General features: G+C 44.2%; 1 protein-coding gene across 2 annotated transcripts; it reads right to left on the reverse strand.

Annotated features, from left to right (window-relative positions):
• Positions 1-8,966: 8,966 nt before the first annotated feature.
• On the reverse strand, positions 8,967-20,801 carry etv5a (ETS variant transcription factor 5a). Of its 2 annotated transcripts, none has more exons than XM_070975381.1 (13): positions 20,659-20,801; positions 18,776-18,913; positions 18,482-18,575; positions 18,300-18,347; positions 17,634-17,684; positions 15,651-15,774; positions 15,215-15,517; positions 14,788-15,110; positions 12,889-12,951; positions 12,379-12,447; positions 11,909-12,078; positions 11,661-11,762; positions 8,967-11,166 (listed from the first exon to the last, which is right to left on the reverse strand). In XM_070975381.1, the coding sequence occupies exons 2-13, from the start codon at positions 18,821-18,823 to the stop codon at positions 10,936-10,938; spliced, it is 1,626 nt and encodes a 541-aa protein (XP_070831482.1). In that variant the 5' UTR covers positions 18,824-18,913; positions 20,659-20,801; the 3' UTR covers positions 8,967-10,935. The 2 variants fall into 2 exon arrangements, with proteins under 2 accessions (XP_070831482.1, XP_070831481.1); XM_070975380.1 differs by having other exon boundaries at positions 11,655-11,762.
• Positions 20,802-21,144: the final 343 nt, after the last annotated feature.

Here is a 21,144-nt window from a genome sequence, read left to right on the forward strand (position 1 = left end):
TCATGCTGTCAAAACTTTCAACCCAGGAAGAAATCAAGTAAATATCTGGCAAATCCACAACAATGCAGAAAAGAGAAAGCAATCATCCCCTTCATACATAATTCTATAGGAACTAACATACAGAATCCACAGGATATAATTAATGCCTTTCAAAAAATTTATACTCATCAATATTCCTCCTATCAAGAACCCAACCAATCAGAATTAGATACCTTTCTAAACAACCTGGACCTACCAACACTACCTAGCAAGCTGACATTTTAGATGCATCCCATCCTTCTGAAGAACTCAAAAAAAGTAATAATAATTACTTTGTAGCATTATATTACTTTTTCAACTCCCACCTCCGGGAGAACTTCGACCAGATTCCGAGGGAGGTTGGAGACATTGAGTCTGAATGGACCGTTCTCCACTTCCATTGTTGATGCAGCCATCCGTAGCTGTGGCCGTAAAGTCGGCGGTGCCTGTCGTGGCGGCAACCCCCGAACCCGGTGGTGGACACCGGAAGGGATGCCGTCAAGCTGAAGAAGGAGTCCTATCAGGCCTGGCTGGCTCATAGGACTCCTGAGGCAGCTGATGGGTATCGGCAGGCCAAGCGCGCAGCAGCTCGGGCGGTTGTAGAAGCAAAAACTCGAGTCTGGGAGGAATTCAGGGAGGCCATGGAGGAGGACTACCGGTCGGCCTTGAGGAAATTCTGGCAAACCATTCGGCGCCTCAGGAAGGGGAAGCAGCTTTCTGTCAACACTGTTTACAGTGGAGATGGGGAGCTGTTGACCTCGACTGGGGATATTGTCGGGAGGTGGAAGGAATACTTCGAGGATCTCCTCAATCCCACTGTCATGTCTTCAGTAGAGGAAGCAGAGACTGGGGACTTGAAGGTCGATTCATCGATCACTGGGGCTGAAGTCACTGAGGTAGTTTGCAAGCTCCTCCGTGGCAAAGCACCGGGGGTGGATGAGATCTGCCCTGAGTACCTCAAGTCTCTGGATGTTGTAGGTTTGTCTTGGTTGACACGCCTCTGCAACATGGCATGGCAGATGAGGACAGTGCCTCTGGACTGGCAGACTGGGGTGGTGGTCCCTCTTTTTAAAAAGGGGGACCGGAGGGTGTGCTCCAACTATCGGGGGATCACAGTCCTCAGCCTCCCTGGGGAAGTCTATTCCAGATTACTGGAGAAGAGGATCCGGCCGATAGTCGAACCTCGGATTCAGGAGGAACAATGCGGTTTTCGTCCTGGCCGTGGAACACTGGACCAGCTCTATACCCTCCACAGGGTGCTTGAGGGTTCATGGGAGTTTGCCCAAACAGTCCACATGTGTTTTGTGGACCTGGAGAAGGCATTCGACCCTGTCCCTCGCGTCATTCTGTGGGAGGTGCTCCAGGAGTATGGGGTTGGAGGCCCTCTATTGAGGGCTGTACAGTCCCTGTACAACTGGAGCAGGAGCTTGGTCCGCATTGCCGGCAGTAAGTCGGACCTGTTCCTGGTGCATGTTGGACTCCAGCAGGGCTGCCCTTTGTCACCGGTTCTGTTCATCATTTTTATGGACAGAATTTCTAGGCGCAGCCAGGGGCCGGAGGGGGTTCGGTTCAGGAGCCGCCAGATTTCGTCTCTGCTTTTTGCAGATGATGTTGTCTTGTTGGCTCCCTCGAGCCAGGACCTTCAGCATGCACTGGGGCGGTTCGCAGCCGAGTGTGAAGCAGTGGGATGAGAGTCAGCACCTCCAAGTCCGAGGCCATGGTTCTTGACCGGAAAAAGGTGGCTTGCTCGCTTCAGGTTGGGGGAGAGTTCCTGCCTCAAGTGGAGGAGTTTAAGTATCTTGGGATCCTGTTCACGAGTGAGGGAAGGATGGAGCGTGAGATTGACAGGCAGATTGGTGCAGTGGCTGCAGTAATGTGGTCGCTGTACCGGTCTGTCGTGGTGAAGAAGGAGCTGAGCCGAAAGGCGAAGCTCTCGATTTACCGGTCAATCTATGTTCCTACCCTCACCTATGGTCATGAACTTTGGGTCATGACCGAAAGAACGAGGTCCCGGATACAAGCGGCTGAAATGAGTTTCCTCCGCAGGGTGGCGGGGCGCTCCCTTGGAGATAGTGTGAGGAGCTCTGTCACCTGGGAGGAGCTCAGAGTAGAGTCGCTGCTCCTCCGCATCGAGAAGAGTCAGCTGAGGTGGCTCGGGCATCTTTATCGGATGCCCCCTGGACGCCTCCCTAGGCAGGTGTTCCAGGCATGGCCCACCGGGAGGAGACCCCGGGGAAGACCCAGGACACGCTGGGGTGACTATGTCGCTCGGCTGGCCTGGGAACGCCTCGGGATCCCCCCCGGAAGAGCTGGGGGAAGTGTCTGGGGAGAGGGAAGTCTGGGCGTCCCTGCTCAGACTGCTGGAGAAAGCGGGAGAAAATGGATGGATGGATGGATGGATGGATGGATGGATATTATATTACTATTACTACAACACTGTGTATTTCATCCTGTTTGTTTTCTTTTAAATGTTGTATGACAAGTTCTGTATGTCACCCTGTTTTGCCTCTCTGTCCTTGTATAATTCATCCCCATTTCTATCATTGTTGCATCTGTAAGGTCTTTACTGTTTTATTTTTGCACCAAAAAACCCCCCAAAAACCTTAATCTTAACCATAACCAATTCAATCATGCCTAACCCTAATGACACGATCCAAATGAATGACTGAATGTGTTCAATGTGGTAAGTTCCTTATATCAAAGCAGGAAGTATTTCAGCAAAATGCGCCAAAAATGTATAAATAGGTTAAAAGTTGACTATGCAAGGATGGCTAGGTAGATTGAATAAATCTCACCTGTTTCACCAAACTCACTCCTCTCATGAGTTCCATTGTACCATTGATTTTGTGTTGCAGTTGGTGTGATCCATCGCAAGATGTTCTCCAGTTTTGCTCACTTACTTTTCATGTCTGAGACTAGAGTGGAATGATTGAGACTGGCATACAGTGATTGAAACGAATGTGGGCCAGGGGGGCAATGTTGGGAGGCCAGTGGCCCCTTCCCCACTTCCTACCTCCCAACTTCCTGTGTGACTCTCTGTTCACTGGCTGTTAGTGGTGACAGCCCTGCACGCCATTCAACACCAATGGCTGTCCAACAGCCATTAGAAAGACAATTACATAATTGGTGATATCAGTATGTCTAAATGATTCAATGTGGGGACGGTTGTTGTGACACACACTATCCATGTCCCAATCTGAAGACTGATACACTTTGCTTTGTGCATTTCAATTCAGTTCAGCACCTTTAGTGTCCTGGTGTGGAAATTCAGCTCAGTGTGCAGCTCAGAGTGAAAAACACATTACGACAGCTTCACTTCACAACTCCCACACTACACCCACGATTTAGAGAAAAAAAAAAAAAAAGCCAGAAAGAAAGCTGCAGCCTGTGAAGAATTCAGCTGCAACAGGGAACACTTTGTCAATCTATTGCACTCATTTACAGTTGTCTTACAGAGCAGTAGATGTTTGACTATTTAATGTTTTTTGCTGTTTATCTGGCAAATTAGCTGTCTACTGGAGTTAGTTTGATGGTCAGCATCTGCTACCGCACGCTCAACAACATCATCTACATGTCACAAAGACCATGTCACAAAACAACAAAACATGTACCTCAAATGGGTTGTATATCATAATTATTAGTGGTGATTATTTTCCATTGCAACATGCTACAGTGTCACAAGTTGAAATATGTGTGAATCCATTCAAAAGAATGACAACCACCTTCATGTGTTTTATGTACCTTCATGCTTGGCTGATGAAATTATTCAGTTTTTATAGACCAGTGCAGTATGTCCACTTGTGGACCAGTTAATTTAGTCAGAAATAATCTATAGTATGACATACATCTAAGTAGACAGAGGCTGGTCTTACTGAGGCATCCAACAGTTTGTTTACTACTTCATTACCTCGTAAGTACTGGTATAAAAACAGTCTCACAAGGTCCATCTATTATCTGTTCCGAGCAAGAGGAAGATTGTGTCATTATGCAAAATGTTTGGAGTCTCAATTTTAACACACATTAATGGATGAGAAGTCCTTAAAGTGCTCAGATTTGACTTTCTACAATTCCATGACAGATGGGCAGACTCCATCTGCTGAGGAAGACTGGGACTGACCTTTAGTCTCAACATTAACGTCACTATTACAATGTATTTTTCTTCTCTCTGCCTTTACAAGATGTTGTTATGTCTGTTTTTTCCAGCAACAGCACCTCATTGTTATAGTGTCCATGAAACCAGGTAATGCTATCAACAAACCAGCTCATTATTATTATTATTATTATTTTGGCATAGCTGTCCCTTCTGTCACATAAAATATGAATTAGCTCAAAAGCCTGTTCTATTAGAACAAGACAGCTTGACTCAAAATGGGATTGTTATGACAGGTGTTTCAGAGAAACATCCACTTCTTTGCCTTAAACATGACGCATTAGGAACTGTTTCAAGTTCAGTCCAATCAAGGACACTTTGAGTGGGGGACAGGAGGAGCTGGGGATTGAACAACTAACCTTACCATTAACACCATATCCATTCAACCTACACACAGTAGGGATGCCACATCTTACCTCACAGTCACATGTTCCTTGAACAAGAGCAAGCGCAAAAATATTTTAGGCTTTGGTTTCTAGTGGCAGTAAAGCATTTGTGGACTGTTCTTGTTGGACCTAGCAAAAATTCAACCAATGTGTTCTTTAATTGCATGTTGCAGGCTAAATTGTGCTGTGTTAGACGCAAGATACCCTAGTACTCATGTTCTAGTAGTACAGAAACTCATCCACTAGAGGGCAGCCATGGTTCATGTAAAAAAAAATAGCTCGCTCATGAAAATTTGAAATAAGCAATGACTTGTGGGTGGTGTGTGTTTACACGCATGTTCGTCAGAAATCAGTTATCTAACAGAGTTTCAGGAGCAAGCTCTCACCATGGTAATTAGCATTGTGTGAACACACGTGTTGGCCAAATAATGTGAAAGATTTGTGCTGTTTCCTTCCCAGCAGCATGACCCATGTTTCTCAGTGGTTGTAGCCAGAATGATTCGCTCTCTCAAACTACAGCAGATGAAGGCTTTGTGTGTGTGTGTGTGTGTGTGTGTGTGTGTGTGTGTGTGTGTGTGTGTGTGTGTGTGTGTGTGTATTGACAGTGCCTTGCATGGCCTGAAGACTCAGATCTGAAACCACATTATGCCTGAACTGCCTTGTCTTGTATCTGGATCAATAATTCACTTGGAGGCAGCCAGTGGTCATGTGGTATAATGTATGTTGAAGAACTACCCATTTGGTATGTTCACTTTTCTCACGCCCAGGGCCATGTGCCAAGCACTCTGTAATGGTGTATGTATTGATTTACTGCAATGTTTATAATGCCCGATGCAGCCTTGTTTGTTTCATGTGTGGAGCTGTAAATCATTTCTCCAACAGGTATACATTCAGTCCATACCTTACTGTTAACTTTTGGCAGGTCAGTAAGTGGTAGGAGGAAGAGGAGAAGGCAGTCTGTGTTGGGGATGGAGTGTTTCCAAGGTGATGGGACATTTCCAAGGCTTCAGTTGCTCCTGTTAAATGGATCAGGATCCTTATATTGGGCTCATGGCTTAATCTTGACTGTGCAGAGCAGGCTTCTGGTGGGGGCAGGAAGGGCATACAAAACAAGAGGATATTTTAGCCACAGTCTGCCGGTCCATCATTTTGCTCCAGACTGAAATATGTCAAATACTATTGAATGGATTACTCTGCAAGTTTGAACAGACTTTCACTACTGCCAGATACTCTCAGAGGATGAAGCCCCTTTTCTTTTCTCTTCCTCTCCACCATGAGGATGACATTTGTGGTTTTAAGTAAAATGTCATGACAACGAATGGATGGATTGCCCTGAAATTTACAAATATTGGCACAACATTGTTCCCTACAGGATGAATTTGAAGAACTGGTGAAACCCATGTCTTTTCATCCAGGGCCACCAGGAGATCAAAATTTGAACATGTCCAATCTGCTGATTCCCACCAGCCTCAGCTGAACATGGTTACCATTATAACTGCTAAACATCAGAATGTTATTGCCATTGTGAGCATGTTAGCATGCTGACATCAGCATATATCTCAAAGTGCCGCTGTTCCCTTAGTGCAGCCTCACAGAACTGCTAACATTGCTGTAGACTCTTTTTCAAATAAGGACTGCAACAAACAGTGATTGATGGGGATGTGACAAAACTGGACATATGGCAAAAAAAAAAAAATTAATACCAAGTCCATTTACTGTGGAAAAGCTGGTAAGTGGACTTTAGTTAAGATCGTATTGTCAAACGAGGTCAAGAGGGAACTTTTCATGCTGAAAAAGCTGGACAGTCTCAAAGTGTTTTTGTGATGCATTATTCCATCTGCATCTGACAAGAGGACTGTGGGTGTCTTTTTGAAAATTCACAGCTAAGGTGTGAATATTCATATTTCAATTTCTACAGTAATATGCATTTTTACTGTTATTTCATTAATCAGGCACTGCTTCATAAATAAAAAAGAGAAGAAAAGAATGGTTTTCCAAAGTGTTATACACAGTGGATTAGGGCCATGAAATGCTTTAATTTCTGCCACAGTGTTGCAGTCATATAAACCACGTCACTGACAATTTCTCCACCATTCATAGATGTCAGTCTAAAATTGTTCTATTGCAGGGCCCCCATACAGCTCCACCAACTGCTCTCAAAGAAAGGAAGAAAACACAAAAGCAGCTCAGAGTAAAGTTTATCAAAAATACATTTGTTATGAGTGCTGGCAGCTACTATGCTCACGCATGCACATCAGGGAAGGGCACCTCCCTTGAGCACACTAAAAGGTCTTATAGCATTCAAAGGCACTCTGCTCTCTCAATCAATGGAAAGTTGTCTGCCAGGCTGTGTTACTGGAGACCAGAGCTTGGCTTTTACACTCTGCGGTTTGATAAGGCTCTGACTCAAAAGCAGGCAGAGTGCCGCTGGCCATCAAAACAAAGTCTGAGTCTGAAGCTTCACAGTTTTATCACATATCTGATACCAACATGCCATGTATTTCAGTTCAAGACAAATTGAAGACCACAGTGATATTACAAGCCAGACACTTTAGAAAGGACTCCACATGCCTGAGGGAAGCATTTCAGATGTTAGGAAATATTCAATGAGATGTTAAAATAAAAACATCACAGGGTAATTGTAAAACATCATCTAACTCACATAGCCTCATCTAGAGTTCACACATAATCAAATCAATTCAAACAACACTCAACAGTTATATGAGCCACTGGATAATGTACAGAATTGTACATTTACTCAAGTATTCTTGTGGTACTTCCAGGTAATGCTACTTTATTCTTCCACTCCTCTACATTTCAGATGGAAATGTCATCGTTTTACTCCACTACATTTGTCTGACAGCTCCAATTGCCTGTTACTTTCATGGTTAAGTTTTTACATACAAAACATATTATCAGTTTATAAAGTGAGATGTATTGCTGCCGATTACAGAACCACCCAACAGCATGAAGCTTTTCAAATTAGGACCTTGACAAACCCCAGAGGTTAAGTACCACTTATATGTTAATGCATGAATAATTGAATCGGGTAATGTAACACTGACAGAAGTCATTCAGCATTAGTAGTACTTTTATATGTGAAACCTAAAGTACATTTTGTTGTTAAAACTTCTGTATTTCCACCTCTGTCCACAGACATAAATACAGATGTGCACTCTCATATAAATCTGTATGGTAAATAGGAATGTAAAAATATCAGGACATAGACATGTATAACTCCCCATCTGGGAGACCATGGGGCAAAAATGAGCTGCTGAGCCTTTGTTTCATCCCCTTTCTGTGCAACATGTATGGTCCTCTTATCTGCCCTGGGATTGTTGTGTGGTAAATTGATTAAATACAAATTCATTAATATGTATTGGGTATATTAATTTAGCAGTATATACCATGTAACTACATCTATTGAAAGACTATATTTTGGCACAGGGTCCCAAGATTGGATAAAATACCAAGGCCAACAATCAGGCCCCTATTGTGCCAGTAGATGCTTTATTTCAGTGCTGCATATTCCCAAACAAAATTTCAGTTCATCCACACTGAACCTTTGGCTTTTGGCACAATCACATCAAATATCAGTGTATCCAGTGTCCATACCAAAATGATTTTCTTTTTGGCTTGATAGCAGTCCATTAAAAGACGATGTCACGCCGGGCAGGAAATGAGTGTTGAGCAGCCTGTATTTATGGCAGCCTTTTCTTTTTTTTGACACAAAAACAGTTCAGTATGACATCTTATACCTCCATTTATTTATCCTGGTGTTATCTCAGCTTGCACATTGCACTTCACTGTTAGTCACTGTAAAAATGTCCTTTGCAACCTACTTTTGAAGCTCATTGCAGGTTTTACAGCATCAAATGGTGCATTATTTAGTGATGAATCACATTTGACCATGAGAACATAAAAGTGTCACTACAGCATAAATTCTTTACCCCTTGTCTTGTTCTCTTACACTGTTACTTAACGTGATGGCAGCAAACAGAAGCACTGCGCATATTGTGGTTTCATTTCCAGAAATACCGGTGACATATGATCTATATAGTTTCGACTTTGTGCCTGAGAAACACCCCGGTGTACATTAGACATTGTCATCATGGGATGGGGACAAATAAAAAAAAAAAAGACTGCCAAAGCACTCACTTAAATAAAATTAAGTACTGACTACAGCATTAAGAACATGAAATGGATGGAATGAGTGTTTGCTAAAACACATTTGCCACAGGTTAAAAGACTAATCATCTACCAAGAAAGGTATGAGAAAAAATTAGAAGCATGTGACTCAGAAATCAGCCAGGTCAAGCACAGTGACTGCCAGACCTCAGTAGCCAGTCAGCTGACTGAGTGCAAGAAGGGGGGGTGGGGGGGATGATGAAACACACCAGGACTGCAGGCAGTGAAGCATAAAGGACTGTTTATTGTACCCAGTACAGATTATAATAAACTCAGCAGTGTAAGAAACACATTGTGAGGGGAGGGGACTGAAGCCTATACAAGTGCAGACAATCCCCATGCCTGGGCTGGATCCCATGATATAATGTGTGTCTTCACTGAGGCCTTTGCTGGAACTCTGGCCTTTACAGACAGACAGACAGACGAGACACACACACACACACACACACACACACACACACACACACACACACACACACACACACACACACACACACACACACACACACACACACACACACACACACACACACACACACACACACACACACACACACACACACACACACACACACACACAGATAATAACATCTTCTCATTCATTCTCCAACCCATTACAGAGGCCTCTTAAAGAAACAGTCTGCAGTAGTAGCATCATAAGGATCAAGGTTAGTTTTAAAAAGGTACATGTCTAGTAGAGCCAGAACTATACAGCTTATACATTAAAATCAAAACAAATGCAGCCTTATAGCAAAAATATATACTTTATATACGTTTGTCTTTGCCCCCATTCAGAAACATATATAATGAACACAAAAAAATGCAGAGAATATCACAAATATCTTCTTTGTCCAAAGACAGTAAAGCGATATGTTAGTGGACACACACTCTTGACTGATTACACCATGCAAAGAGAAGCAGAAGTCCCCTGTTGACAACTTGTGATTGGCAGAGAGATGTCCAAAAGAGGGTGTCAAAATGCCACCCTTCTTTTTTTTTTTGCATGCAACGTCCTGATGCTCCTGCCATACTGGTGCATCAGAGAAACTAGTACACTGCCAAGGAAACAGTAAGCACCCAGACAGAAATACAAAATGTGACCATTTACCATACATGATAACTTCTTAGGCTTTTAGGAATTATCAACCCCTCTGGGAGAATATGTACTTGCGTCATGTATCCCTTTTGAAATGGAGGAGATGGAGTGCTAATCATCTCTACACTTGAGCAATAAAAAGACCCAGCAATGGTGAACAGACATGAGGAGTGTACTGTATAGACTGAGGGCTCCTACCATGGGGTGCAGTCTCTAAAGGGAAGCAGATACAATCTCATACATGGGCAGAACGATGAAAGAACGTAACATTTACATGAAAGCAGCCCAACCAACTAGCCAGAAGTACAGGAAAGCCCCAGAAACCTGAGGTCTGGGTCTCTAAAGTTTTAACAGAACAGTAGAACAGCTGGCATACTAAAAAAAATGTAGTCCTATCTACAGGAAACAAACTGATTTGTGAGTGTAAAATATGGTGTGTTGTTTTGTTTCTCGTCAATCCGTCTTTGCAAATTAAAGCCCTTTCACGGATCTTGTAGTTCAGATGTGGTGACAGAAATGGGGAGGGGGACCCAAAAAGGCATCTATAGAATAGTGCTGCATTTAGAATATCTCATTTGATTTTTTACTTAATTCTTACTCTGTTGGCTATTTGATTGTTTTTAAGAAAAGCAGATTGTCACAAACTCATAAATGCAACAACTCTTTCAGTCTTGTACAAAGGGGATGTGTCCATTCTTTTAAAGTTGGCGGCATGTGGCCTCACTTCATTTGGTCTCCATAGCAACAGCAGCCCCTTGCCTTACTTTAGGAAGCTTGTAAGGTTGGGCACAGCTTCCCAGTCCAGTTCACCCTCACTGGTTTCACAACTCTTTCCCTTTCCCTCTCTCTCTCTCATATGATGGCGTAGCAGAGGAGCTGTCGCAGGTTTTTCCCTCATTCATTCTTAGCTTGGGAGCTTACAGAGTTTTATGAAGGTTTTCCAGGGAGCAGGAGAAGGAACCATGAAGGAGCAGAGTGCAAGGTTTTCAGTCCAAGCAGCTCAGCAGTTCCAGCTCTGGATTTTTAGAGTGGGCGTCAAGAGACTTTGAGAGTGTTTGTGTGTACATGTGTGCTGTGCATCAGGACCCTGCGTCTTGTTAGTAGCTGTAACTGTCTGGGAAGGGCAAGCCTGCCACACACTGCTCCCCGACGTCCAGCAGGTACGGAGCAGATTCGTCATAGTGGGTGAGGGGCACAGTGTCGTCGTCCAGCCCCGGCAGGCTGTCTGGGTCAACCTTCAGGTTGGGCCTCTGGTTGTCAGGGAAGGCCATGGAGAAGAGAGCCTCAGGGTCACACACAAACTTGTAGACATACCTCTCACCAGCCACCTGAGAAACAGGACAAAACACATAATTGACTCACATATGAAACCCCCTGTTTAATACTGCTTGTATATTTTGAATGTATACCATCATAACATCATATTGTAAATGTGTCATTTTCTTTACAGATTCTTGACCCAACAGTTAAGTTGTGTGACTCCTGTACATTTTCCCTGACTGATCCACCCATACCCATACATCTTATCTTTTCAAATTAAATTCAAGACTAAAATGTTGATCTGGATCTCGCTGATACCTGAGACAGCAAACACTAAACATAAGTAGACTAATACATTTGGTACAAGAAGAAATGTATCCAGCAGGCTAGCATTCAGTGCAACTATTTAGCTGCTGGCTGTGATAAAAGTCTACATCAGAGCACCCCCGACTGTTTTAATCAAATAGCACTAACTGGACTATTTTAGCCCCCTGGTAGCACACAAAGTTGCTGAGGTAAGAGGATGGAGGGAGAGAAAACAAAAAGGTAAACGTGCCTTTACCTTCTGCATGATGCCCTTCTCATAGTAGTAACGCAATGAGCGGCTAAGCTTGTCATAGTTCATGGCCGGTCTGTTCTTCTGGATGCCCCAACGGCGAGCCACCTGAGACCACACAAGACACACATCTGAGAACTGATATGTAATTTATTAGCTCACCATGAATCCATAGACTACACACTATACACACCACACGCAATAGTAGGACTGGGCAGAAGACATAAGTCCAGCTGTGGACAGTGGGGACTGACCTCCTCAGGCTCAATGAGCTTGAACTCCATGCCACGACCAGTCCAGGCTATGAAGTGGCCATTAGCTGGATCATCCAGTAATGTGACCAGGAACTGCCAGAGCTGCAGGGAGCCACGGCGCTGGTAGGGAGGCCCGTCTCTATAGACAGAAGGTTCCTGCTTTACTTTACCTGGGAGTGGAAGAGGAGGAAAACAGCAGCAGAGGAGAGGATAGAGGAATAAAAAGAGGCAGAAGGGAAAAGAGTGAAGAAAAAGAAAAATGTCAGTCAGGACTGTACTCCACAGTGTGGTGAGACATTCCTGCCAGATGGTCACTGTGAAGTGGACTTGCTGTTCATTATGCACCATGAACAGTCAAAGAACTGGACTCTGTCCCAGAAAATGCCCACAGTAGCCCACTTTATGGACATGCAATACTGAGTTCTTTTATGCTAACCCTAGCTTTATACTCAACATTTTTTATAGTTTACCTTCTAATCTCTCAGGGACCACACAGGTATCGTCAAAGTACAGCTGAGGATCCCTGTCAAAGGAGAAACCTGGAATTTAAAAGAAAGGAAATGCAACATTAAGTGGATGGAAGTGTGACAGCAGATAGAGTGTGGGAAACAGGCTTTCGCTCTGACATGAAGGCCTCTGACCATGTTCAATCCAGAGATTCAAACAGCATGCTAAGCAATATACATAGCTGGGCAGCATCCCAAGGGTGGAGGCTTGTATTGTGCTGAGCTCCTGCCAGCTGCTGATGCGAGAAATGCACTGTGTGGAGCAGCTACACAGGATTCATTAATAGATTCACTTCGACTTGAGCTGTCATTTCAGCGCTGCTGATGGCTATTCTTTCACCTATCACCAATGCTGAGCTCTCAGCAGCTCGATAAGTCACGAGGTTCAGGGTCACAGAGAATGGACATCACAAATTAAATAATTCAAACATCTGAGATGTAAAAAGACAAAAACAGACAATAATCTCAACTTACTTTCATGGCTATTTTGGTAGAAGCTCCCTGCTCTTCCAAATGATGACTGACAGTTCGGCACTTCTGTAAACAAAGAAGAAGAATTTATAAATTTAGACCAGAGACATCCTCACTGTCATATCAAATGCGTAATACATCAAAATCCACATGGCAGCTGACAGATATATTTGGATCACTGCCACTGTGATCATGGTTACATGGCTTTGATACTTAACTGCAGTTTGTCTGGTTTGCTCTATGTTTATGGAGGAGACATTCAGTCCAAGCTAGATTAGTGTGTTATGTTCCATTGATAAATATTTAGCATTGGTATAAACTGTCAAGACACATGGCGGCTGCTTTCCTGGCCAACCAATGACCATGTTCATCTACAGCTCCAATGACTGGGTGGAAAAATGCCCAACACCAAACACACACACACACACACACACACACACACACACACACACACACACACACACACACACACACACACACACACACACACACACACACACACACACACACACACACACACACACACACACACACACAACATCTCTTGCATGTCCACCAAGCTTGTAAATAAGATTAGCACTATGGTTGCTGTTTTAAATCTCAATGACAATCAAGCTACACCAGTCCTTCCCCTGAGGGGTTGAGGCCGGCCTGTCTTCCGTTCTCAGCATCTCTGCAGTGAGTACCAACCATCTCCACTGCAATCCATTATTTTGTTTCCTTTCTATTGATAAGACTGCCAGAGATCAATCTTGAGCAAGTGTTTCCTTAACTCTCTGTCTCCTCTTGTTCTCACACGCAAAGTTTGCAGGAAGTGTCTTACCATGCATGAAGAGAAACAGAGAAGAAAGATGGAACGAAAGAAAAACTCTGGAAACTTGTGTCAAACGCTTACAATGCATGGATTCAAGTTGTGGCTTTGTATCTACATAAATGGTATTGTCATTCTGTCTGTGGTCTGTGGACCACCAATGCTGTGGTAACATTATGTTCTATGTCGGTATGCCGAACATGCACTTCTTCCATCTATCTAGAGGTACTGGGCCTCTGTGACGTAGGTATTTAAAGGCCATAAGAAGCTAAGAGGATTTGTCATTACATCACTGCCCGGCCAGCCGGTCACCCACCAGGCAGAAAAGGAATGAGAGAATATGAGAGTGAGCGAGTGAGAGAAGATTAAAAAAAGTTGCAGTTTCAGGAAAAGAGGATGTTAATGCATCAGAGCAGGGACAACAGCTGGGTGTGTGGGCGTTAGGATAAAAAAATTCACCGACAGTAGCTCTGGCTTGTTTGATTTATGCCATGTGAGTAAACAGCATCTCTGTCATGACTGTTTGACAAGACTTTTTGGAGAGTGTGTATTCTGTAAATACAAGTTGAGAATTACCGGGCTGTTACAATCAACTTGCTGTGCTGCAGGTCACAAAGTCCTCTGAGGGCACTAGCCTAGATCTATTCCAGGTAGGCTCGTGAAGAGGTTTTTTGCACCTGGCTGGATGACCCACTTACTATTTGCCCTTGGAGGCTTAGGCTGAGCTAAAAGACCCACTTTTACTTTACTGGCATTGACTCTGGAGGAATGATGCGGATTAGGCTTTGAGGCACTAACACGCGCGCTGAGAGTGTTTGTGTGAAATGAACACCTGTGCACCAAGGCCTCTGCTGCATGCTAAAAGTCAGAGGCATGTGTTAGTGCCCAGAACAAACATGGCCAGGCACATTCCTCAGCCTCTGCCCACTCCACTTGCACATAGCCCTGGACAGTTACTTTCACACAGCGACCAATGCTGAGCTTGTTCAAAGAAGTAATAGAATATATGCAGAAAGCTTCACGGGGACATCTTGAGAGGTAATGGACTCTTTCCTGTGGACTACAACTCTTCTCTAAACCCTGCTACTCACCAGAGTCGAAGCAGAAGTCTCGAGGCTCCTGCTTGATGGCCATGGGGTGGAAAGAAGCCTGATGCGGAGGGCCTGGAGGTGGACCTGGAGGGCCCATGGTGGGGACACCCTGCTCAGTGTATCGTGGGTCGATGAGCTCTTGCTTGAAACCCTGGGGAGGCACAGCTACCAATGGCTCTGACATCTGCCGGTGGTATGGTGGCCGGCTGTCACGTTGCAAACTGTTGTTGTTGGTGCTGGCAGGCTGGGGCAAGAACTGGGGGCGCCCTTGACTCTCTGATGGGGGGAAAGGTAGACATGGCTCTGACATCTGCCTCTGGAACCTACAGATACACGGGAAAATGGCAAGAGAACGTGATCAAGTCTCTTTTCTGAAATACCTAAATGTGAAAGCTAAAGATTAAGATGTTGAACTGTGAGTGCTCACCTGTGCTCAGGTGTGAAGTGGTTGGCATCCTGGTTGATGGGTGCACAGGGCACAGCGAAGGGTGGGCTGTGGCTGTGGACTGGGAGTACTTGCTGGTTGGGAGATCCTATGCTTGCCGTTACAGACTGTTGCACGTGTACTGGATGTGGCCTTGGGGTCGGATTGGCTACATGGGGGTGAGGAGGGGGGCTTTGCTCACTCAGTGGGTGCGTTCCTGCTGTGCTGGTAGGGCCACAAGGAGAGACTGGTGTTGAGGGGGGAGTTAATGGCTTGAACCCAGGAGTGGGCTTCCTGTCACAGGCACTGTGGATGGTGAGATGGGACACACAAAAAAAACTTAAATCACAGAGGTATAGCTAATCAGTACAGTATTCAGTGTCTACTGCCTTGCTCTTGGCAGACTGGCTGACTACAAATGTATATACCCACTACATACCTGTAGCTGTAAAGGCACTTCTCTCCGTAGGGCATGGGACTCCTGTCCTGGCGACAGGGAGAAAGCTCTTTGGAGGGAGTCAGCTCTCGCTTGATCTTGGCTGGTGGCGGGCCATGAAACATCACTAGATACGAGGAGATATACAGAGAAGAAACACAACTGAGTGCATTAGATAAACTCCAGATATCACCTAATTGAAGGCATAAACAGAAGTGCAGCAGTTATCTTAACCACATTTGGAACCGATGGACAAATGGATGTATGGACAATGTCTGTGTATTCCCTCAACTGACAGAGCCACTTAGCAATTTATCATCTGTCCTAATGATGGTCGTCTCTGGGCTCTGAAAACAACCATCTATCCACCACTGTTAGGTAGCACGATACTAAATGCACTATACACACAAAAGCTATCAAACTTATCATCTGATTCCCATTAGGGCAGGCCAATACCAATACCCATGAGTCAGTGTGGCTGTAATCTAATGGCGGTGAATGATTTTCTTCTCCCGTGCTGTAACCATTAGACACTAGCTGCAGCTTTCTGCGTATTGGCTGCAGTTTCCGGGGCGCCGCATAATAACCAGGCAGAAACTAGATCCCTGGGCACAGAGGAGCAGGAGCCAAATAAATCACCCATGGTGCTGATGGACCTAAGCAGGGCTAACAATGGGCACGTGAGCTCCCTTGTGTGCACTGTGAAACCTAATGGCTCGAGTGAGACTCCTCAAACAGAGAGCACAGTAAATAATGGGGAGATTAGGCATCTTTTCTTACTCTCGACAGGAAGGCAGTAGAAGAACAAGCATCCAACATGCAAACTCCTCGCCTGCACCAACTCAGTTAAAACATCCGAAACATCCAAATGAGAAACTGAGAGTGCTCCTCCACTAAAGAGCTAAATTATACATAGTTCAGGCCTGGGTTGGTGCACCAGTGGTTCACCCCACATGATGTCCAACTGACTGTAGCTCATATCAGAAAATCTGCTTTTGGTGAATAGGCAGTTTGTGAGAGAAAGTGGCCTGCGGCCTAGCAACAGAAGCAACTGCTAAACTCACTTGTCTGTATCTGACACATACCCAGAGACACACACAGTACAAGGTCAAGGACTTCCTCCAAATCATCCAACTACATACAGTATAAAACGACATATGCACCAAGCTTGGATGGGGCCATCTGTATAAATATATACATGTCAATGCATCAACATCAATAACATGCCACAGCACTGTGGGCAAGTGGTCAGTTTGCAGCTTTGTTTGCCACATTAACCAAGATTTTAAAAAGGCAGCCCTGCCAAAAGCAGGCAGCAACCACACCCTGTCTCCACCTCCTACGCATCAGATGAAAACATAAACTCAGAAAGACAGAGGGGGTGGGGGGATCGATCATAAAGCACTCCATCGGGCATAATTTAAATGTATCCCTCAGCTGCAGCCTGGAGGCTCTATGGAGCAGTTTGGGGGATGTGGTGCAGACAGTTTTCAGGATGTGAGTTCTGGGGAGCAGGACTGAAACAGGCAGCTCTGAAGCTGCCCTATTCACTGGAATCCAGCCCACTTCAGCAGCAGGGCCTGAGTGCGGGAAAGTGTGAAATCAGATTAGGAGCTTGGCTCATGTGATGCCCCATGCCAATCGGCTGATTAAACTCAAAATGGAGGGAGGAAGGAAGAGAGCAGCCGTTCCCAGAGCTGTGTTTTGAAGATGAAGAACGATGTTTGTGCTTGGCGGGATAAAGAAATGTTGATAAAAATAAATGAATGCAATGTTTAGAGTGGTAAAAATATCTGATCCAGTGCTGCTAAAAAATAACTTCATTATCAGACTGAATTGCCACCGCTATCTGAATCTCTGCTGAACTAAAAGATCCTAATCATCAGCAGATTTGCCTGATATCTAACCGGCAGTTACAGATTCTGTTCAGGGAACACATACAGACTCACAGCTATTAAAGGTGAACAACAGAAATCAGGTACTCACGGCTATCCGACTGGAAATCTGGGACAAACTGTTCGTCATCGGGCACCTGGGCTGTGAAGACACAGGAGAATGACGCACATGTGAGAACAATCAAACACATTCCCCCTCTGACCTCTCTACAGCCAGCAACCTATCACTGACACTTCTATGTGTCCAAGAAGTGTGAACAAAAGGCAAGACAAGGGAAAGAAAAACAAGACAAAGAGACAAAACTAACAATAATATAAAGAAATTGTAATGTAAAAAGGGAGAAAGTGAGCAAGTAATAAAAGCTAACTTCTGGGGAATCCAAAAGTGGTCTTGGGCAGCAGTTTCTCATGCATAGGACTTTGCTCTTCGTGCTCTAGTTACTTGCACAAAAACAGCAATATTTCACATTCTTTATCAAGTTAATCTTTAATCAGAAAACTTGCCTAATTTCATCATGTTCATCATTTCCAAACAAAGAACTACGAGATAAGATGTTTCCCCACACTCCAAAACGCTGTGAATGGTTGTAGTGGAGTGACGTAAAACAGAACTTTCACAAAACCCAAATGATTCCACTGAAATGATTTTGCAGTGTCAAATAAATGGAGGACTTTCTATGCAAAGGGGCAAGGCATCAGAAAACATTGGAGGAAACTTTGAAAGATGAAAATATCATAAAATTAATATAGAACTCACCTTCTGCAATCCAAATCTCTTGCAGCTGACTGAGGTCTTGAAAGAGTTCTGGAAATCAAGTAGTGAAAGATATTGAGTGTGGGTCCCCATCAAACCATTAACATAATACTTACAGGGATACTCGCACATTTGTTTGTGGCATCTAACATTTACACTTATTCACATCATAACACACCAGTTACCTTCTGTGTCCTGGGCAAGCTCTGTGTCGACAAATTTCCTTTTCCTGTCGTTTAGAGGCCTGTTGTGAGATGGTTCCTCAACATGAGACTTGTGCTGATGGGAAAGAGAAGATGAAGAAATGTCAGGCCATCAACAGAAGATGTCACTTCCCTCCCAATGGACAATGCAGATGGTATTCAAGTCTACTATAAATGTACAGTGATCTACAGTGACCATAAGGAGGTCCACCCATAACACAGAGCCATGGGTGGGTGCGAGGATGTGATGGTTGATGCTGGCATGTGTCCACTTACGCTGGGTGGGACCATAAATGGGACTTGCTGGTCACAAAATCCGTCCATGTTATCTGGGTGATGGGGGGGGGCTCCAATATTGGGGGGAGGGGAGGTGTTCGCTTTAAAGCGACAGTGCCTGGGTCACTTTGTGGGTCACTGGAAAACAGATTGAAAGTGGAAACATAAAGCAGGGGAAACAAAGCTACTCATACTTTCACAGCAAGAAACACCATCTTTGAAAAATATTAAAATAAAGTCTTTACAAAAACATCATCTCACTAGTAAGTATGATAGATCATTTTTTGTTAGACTGTGTCAAAGGGGTTGTGATTCACTTTGGTTATCATTTCATTTTTGAGGCCATACTGTGTGCTGGGCTTCATTATATGGTTATGTGTTTATGTAGCAGCACAACTGGCACTCCGCATCATATTCTGATGCTACAACAAGGCCACCATCTTCTTCCAGTCCTTTATTTAACCAACAAACAGCCCTTTGAACAGAGTGATGCAGAGCGAGAGGATGCTGCACAACTCAAACACACAGTCATTATGGAACACATGTAGTTATACAGGAGACAGTTACATAAGCGCTCACTGGCCATCTGTGGGCATTACTTTCCACTATAATCAGCCTGCAGATCGTGAGTGAACGACTTGGAAATGTGACTCTTCAGAGTCTGTGTATGGCGTGCACAGCAAAGCCTTCCAAACAAGATAGAAGGAAGGTCAGTCAAAGAGCTGATTAGTGTCTTACAGAGGCTGACAACAGAACAGAACCCAAACTCCCTGCTCCCCTGTGTACAATACTAGAAAGTTAGAAATACTATGAACAAAAAAGTTCCCATTTAACAGCAATAACACAACACAACACTCAAGCACTGACGACTGCCCTCCATTCTCATGTCTCCCTCAGCAGAGTGATATGACTCACTCCTCTATCTCCTGTTAATGGATGACGAATACAGGATAGCTGCTGGGCAATAATTACAGGCAGGGAGCACAGATACCACTTAATACATTAAATCCTCAAACATACCTTCATGTGTGGCATATGTTCACAAAGCACATCAATCAAATCAAAAGTAGGACGTTAACATTGTCAACTTTATAGGCCTTGCTGTGGCATGCAATCTACACATAGTTTAAAATAAGTCAAACATTGAAACTATAACTGCACAAGGGGAGATTTTAGTGTAAGGACTTAAGTTATTGTATTATCAAAAACAACTATAGTAATGACGTGTACAATATTCAGATTAGACTGAACCTCGAGAACAATATAAATGAAATGTGTAATATGGTCCCTAAACGCACCAAAAACTTGCCAAAGTTTATCACGGACAGGCATCACCGTTATCCTGTGATTTCGACTACAAATTCCCAAACTTGGATCCTGCGTAATTCAGGCCAACTTTTCTCACTGCGGCAACGTTACAAAAACAGCTTCATTTTTGTGAAAACTTTTGTGTTGCAGCCGAAGCTCGGGGACGGCGATCACCCGACACCCCTGCCTCCTCCTCCCCCTCCTCCTCCCCGCCCTTCCCCCACCCATCCCTCCCTTGTTTTTCTCAATGAGGTGAAACTCGACCCGTGTGGAAACACAGAGGGAGAAAAAAAATGCCCCGTCCATTCATAAAATCACAAACAGTCGCCTGACCGCGCTGATAAGCCAAAGCCAATATCCACGCAAATAAACCAGGGACCACATACAACACACGCTGGACTTAAATACGACATACGGCTATTTTACGAAGACCGAAGCTGATATAAAATGGTTGCCAAAGTAAATATCATTAAATAAGATGGCGTTGCGCTTGTTTGTAGTCTAAAGAGCGTTAGAAGATATCTAGTCATACTTCATAAAAGCAAGTTATCGCCCAAATACATACTACAGCTTACCTTGTCTGTGTATATGTATCTCCTCTATATCGAAAGAATGCGATGGAAATATCCACAAATAAAAAAAACAATGTGTCGATAGTCGCGTAGTCGTCTGCGCACGGATAAACTGATGTGCCTCCTTCGACTCACAAAACTTGACTGAGCTTTTCGTTAATGGCCCGGTCGGTTTTCCCCTGGGCTCGAGCGGCACGCAGAGACACACGCTGATTGGTTGATTGACCCTGTCGATTAAGCAAGAGGCCAATAGCTTCTCCGGAGCTAATGAATTATGCATGAGTCTCGGTTGGGCCAATCACAGCGCAGCAGTGGCCTATTTTTATGAATGGCTGGATTTCATTCACATTTTTTTCAACCATCAATGCCAAGTTTTGTTTTTAAAGGGCCAGCTGTAATGGAAACACACTAAAGTTGGAAACCTACACAGAGGCTGTTGGAGCAACGTCAGTTTCTACACTGTACACCACAGAACATATCATTATGATC

This window comes from Chaetodon trifascialis, chromosome 12 (genome assembly GCF_039877785.1).
Source record: "Chaetodon trifascialis isolate fChaTrf1 chromosome 12, fChaTrf1.hap1, whole genome shotgun sequence".
Classification (NCBI taxonomy): Eukaryota; Metazoa; Chordata; class Actinopteri; order Chaetodontiformes; family Chaetodontidae; genus Chaetodon; species Chaetodon trifascialis.

Coding starts and splice junctions, on each gene's coding strand:
- etv5a (XM_070975380.1), bottom strand. CDS start 18,823: ATGGACGGATTTTGTGACCAGCAAGTCCCATTTATGGTCCCACCCAGC. Junction 18,348..18,481: donor GCTTGCCCAGGACACAGAAG/GTAACTGGTGTG, acceptor CTTGATTTCCAG/AACTCTTTCAAGACCTCAGT. Junction 15,518..15,650: donor AAGTGCCTTTACAGCTACAG/GTATGTAGTGGG, acceptor CACCATCCACAG/TGCCTGTGACAGGAAGCCCA.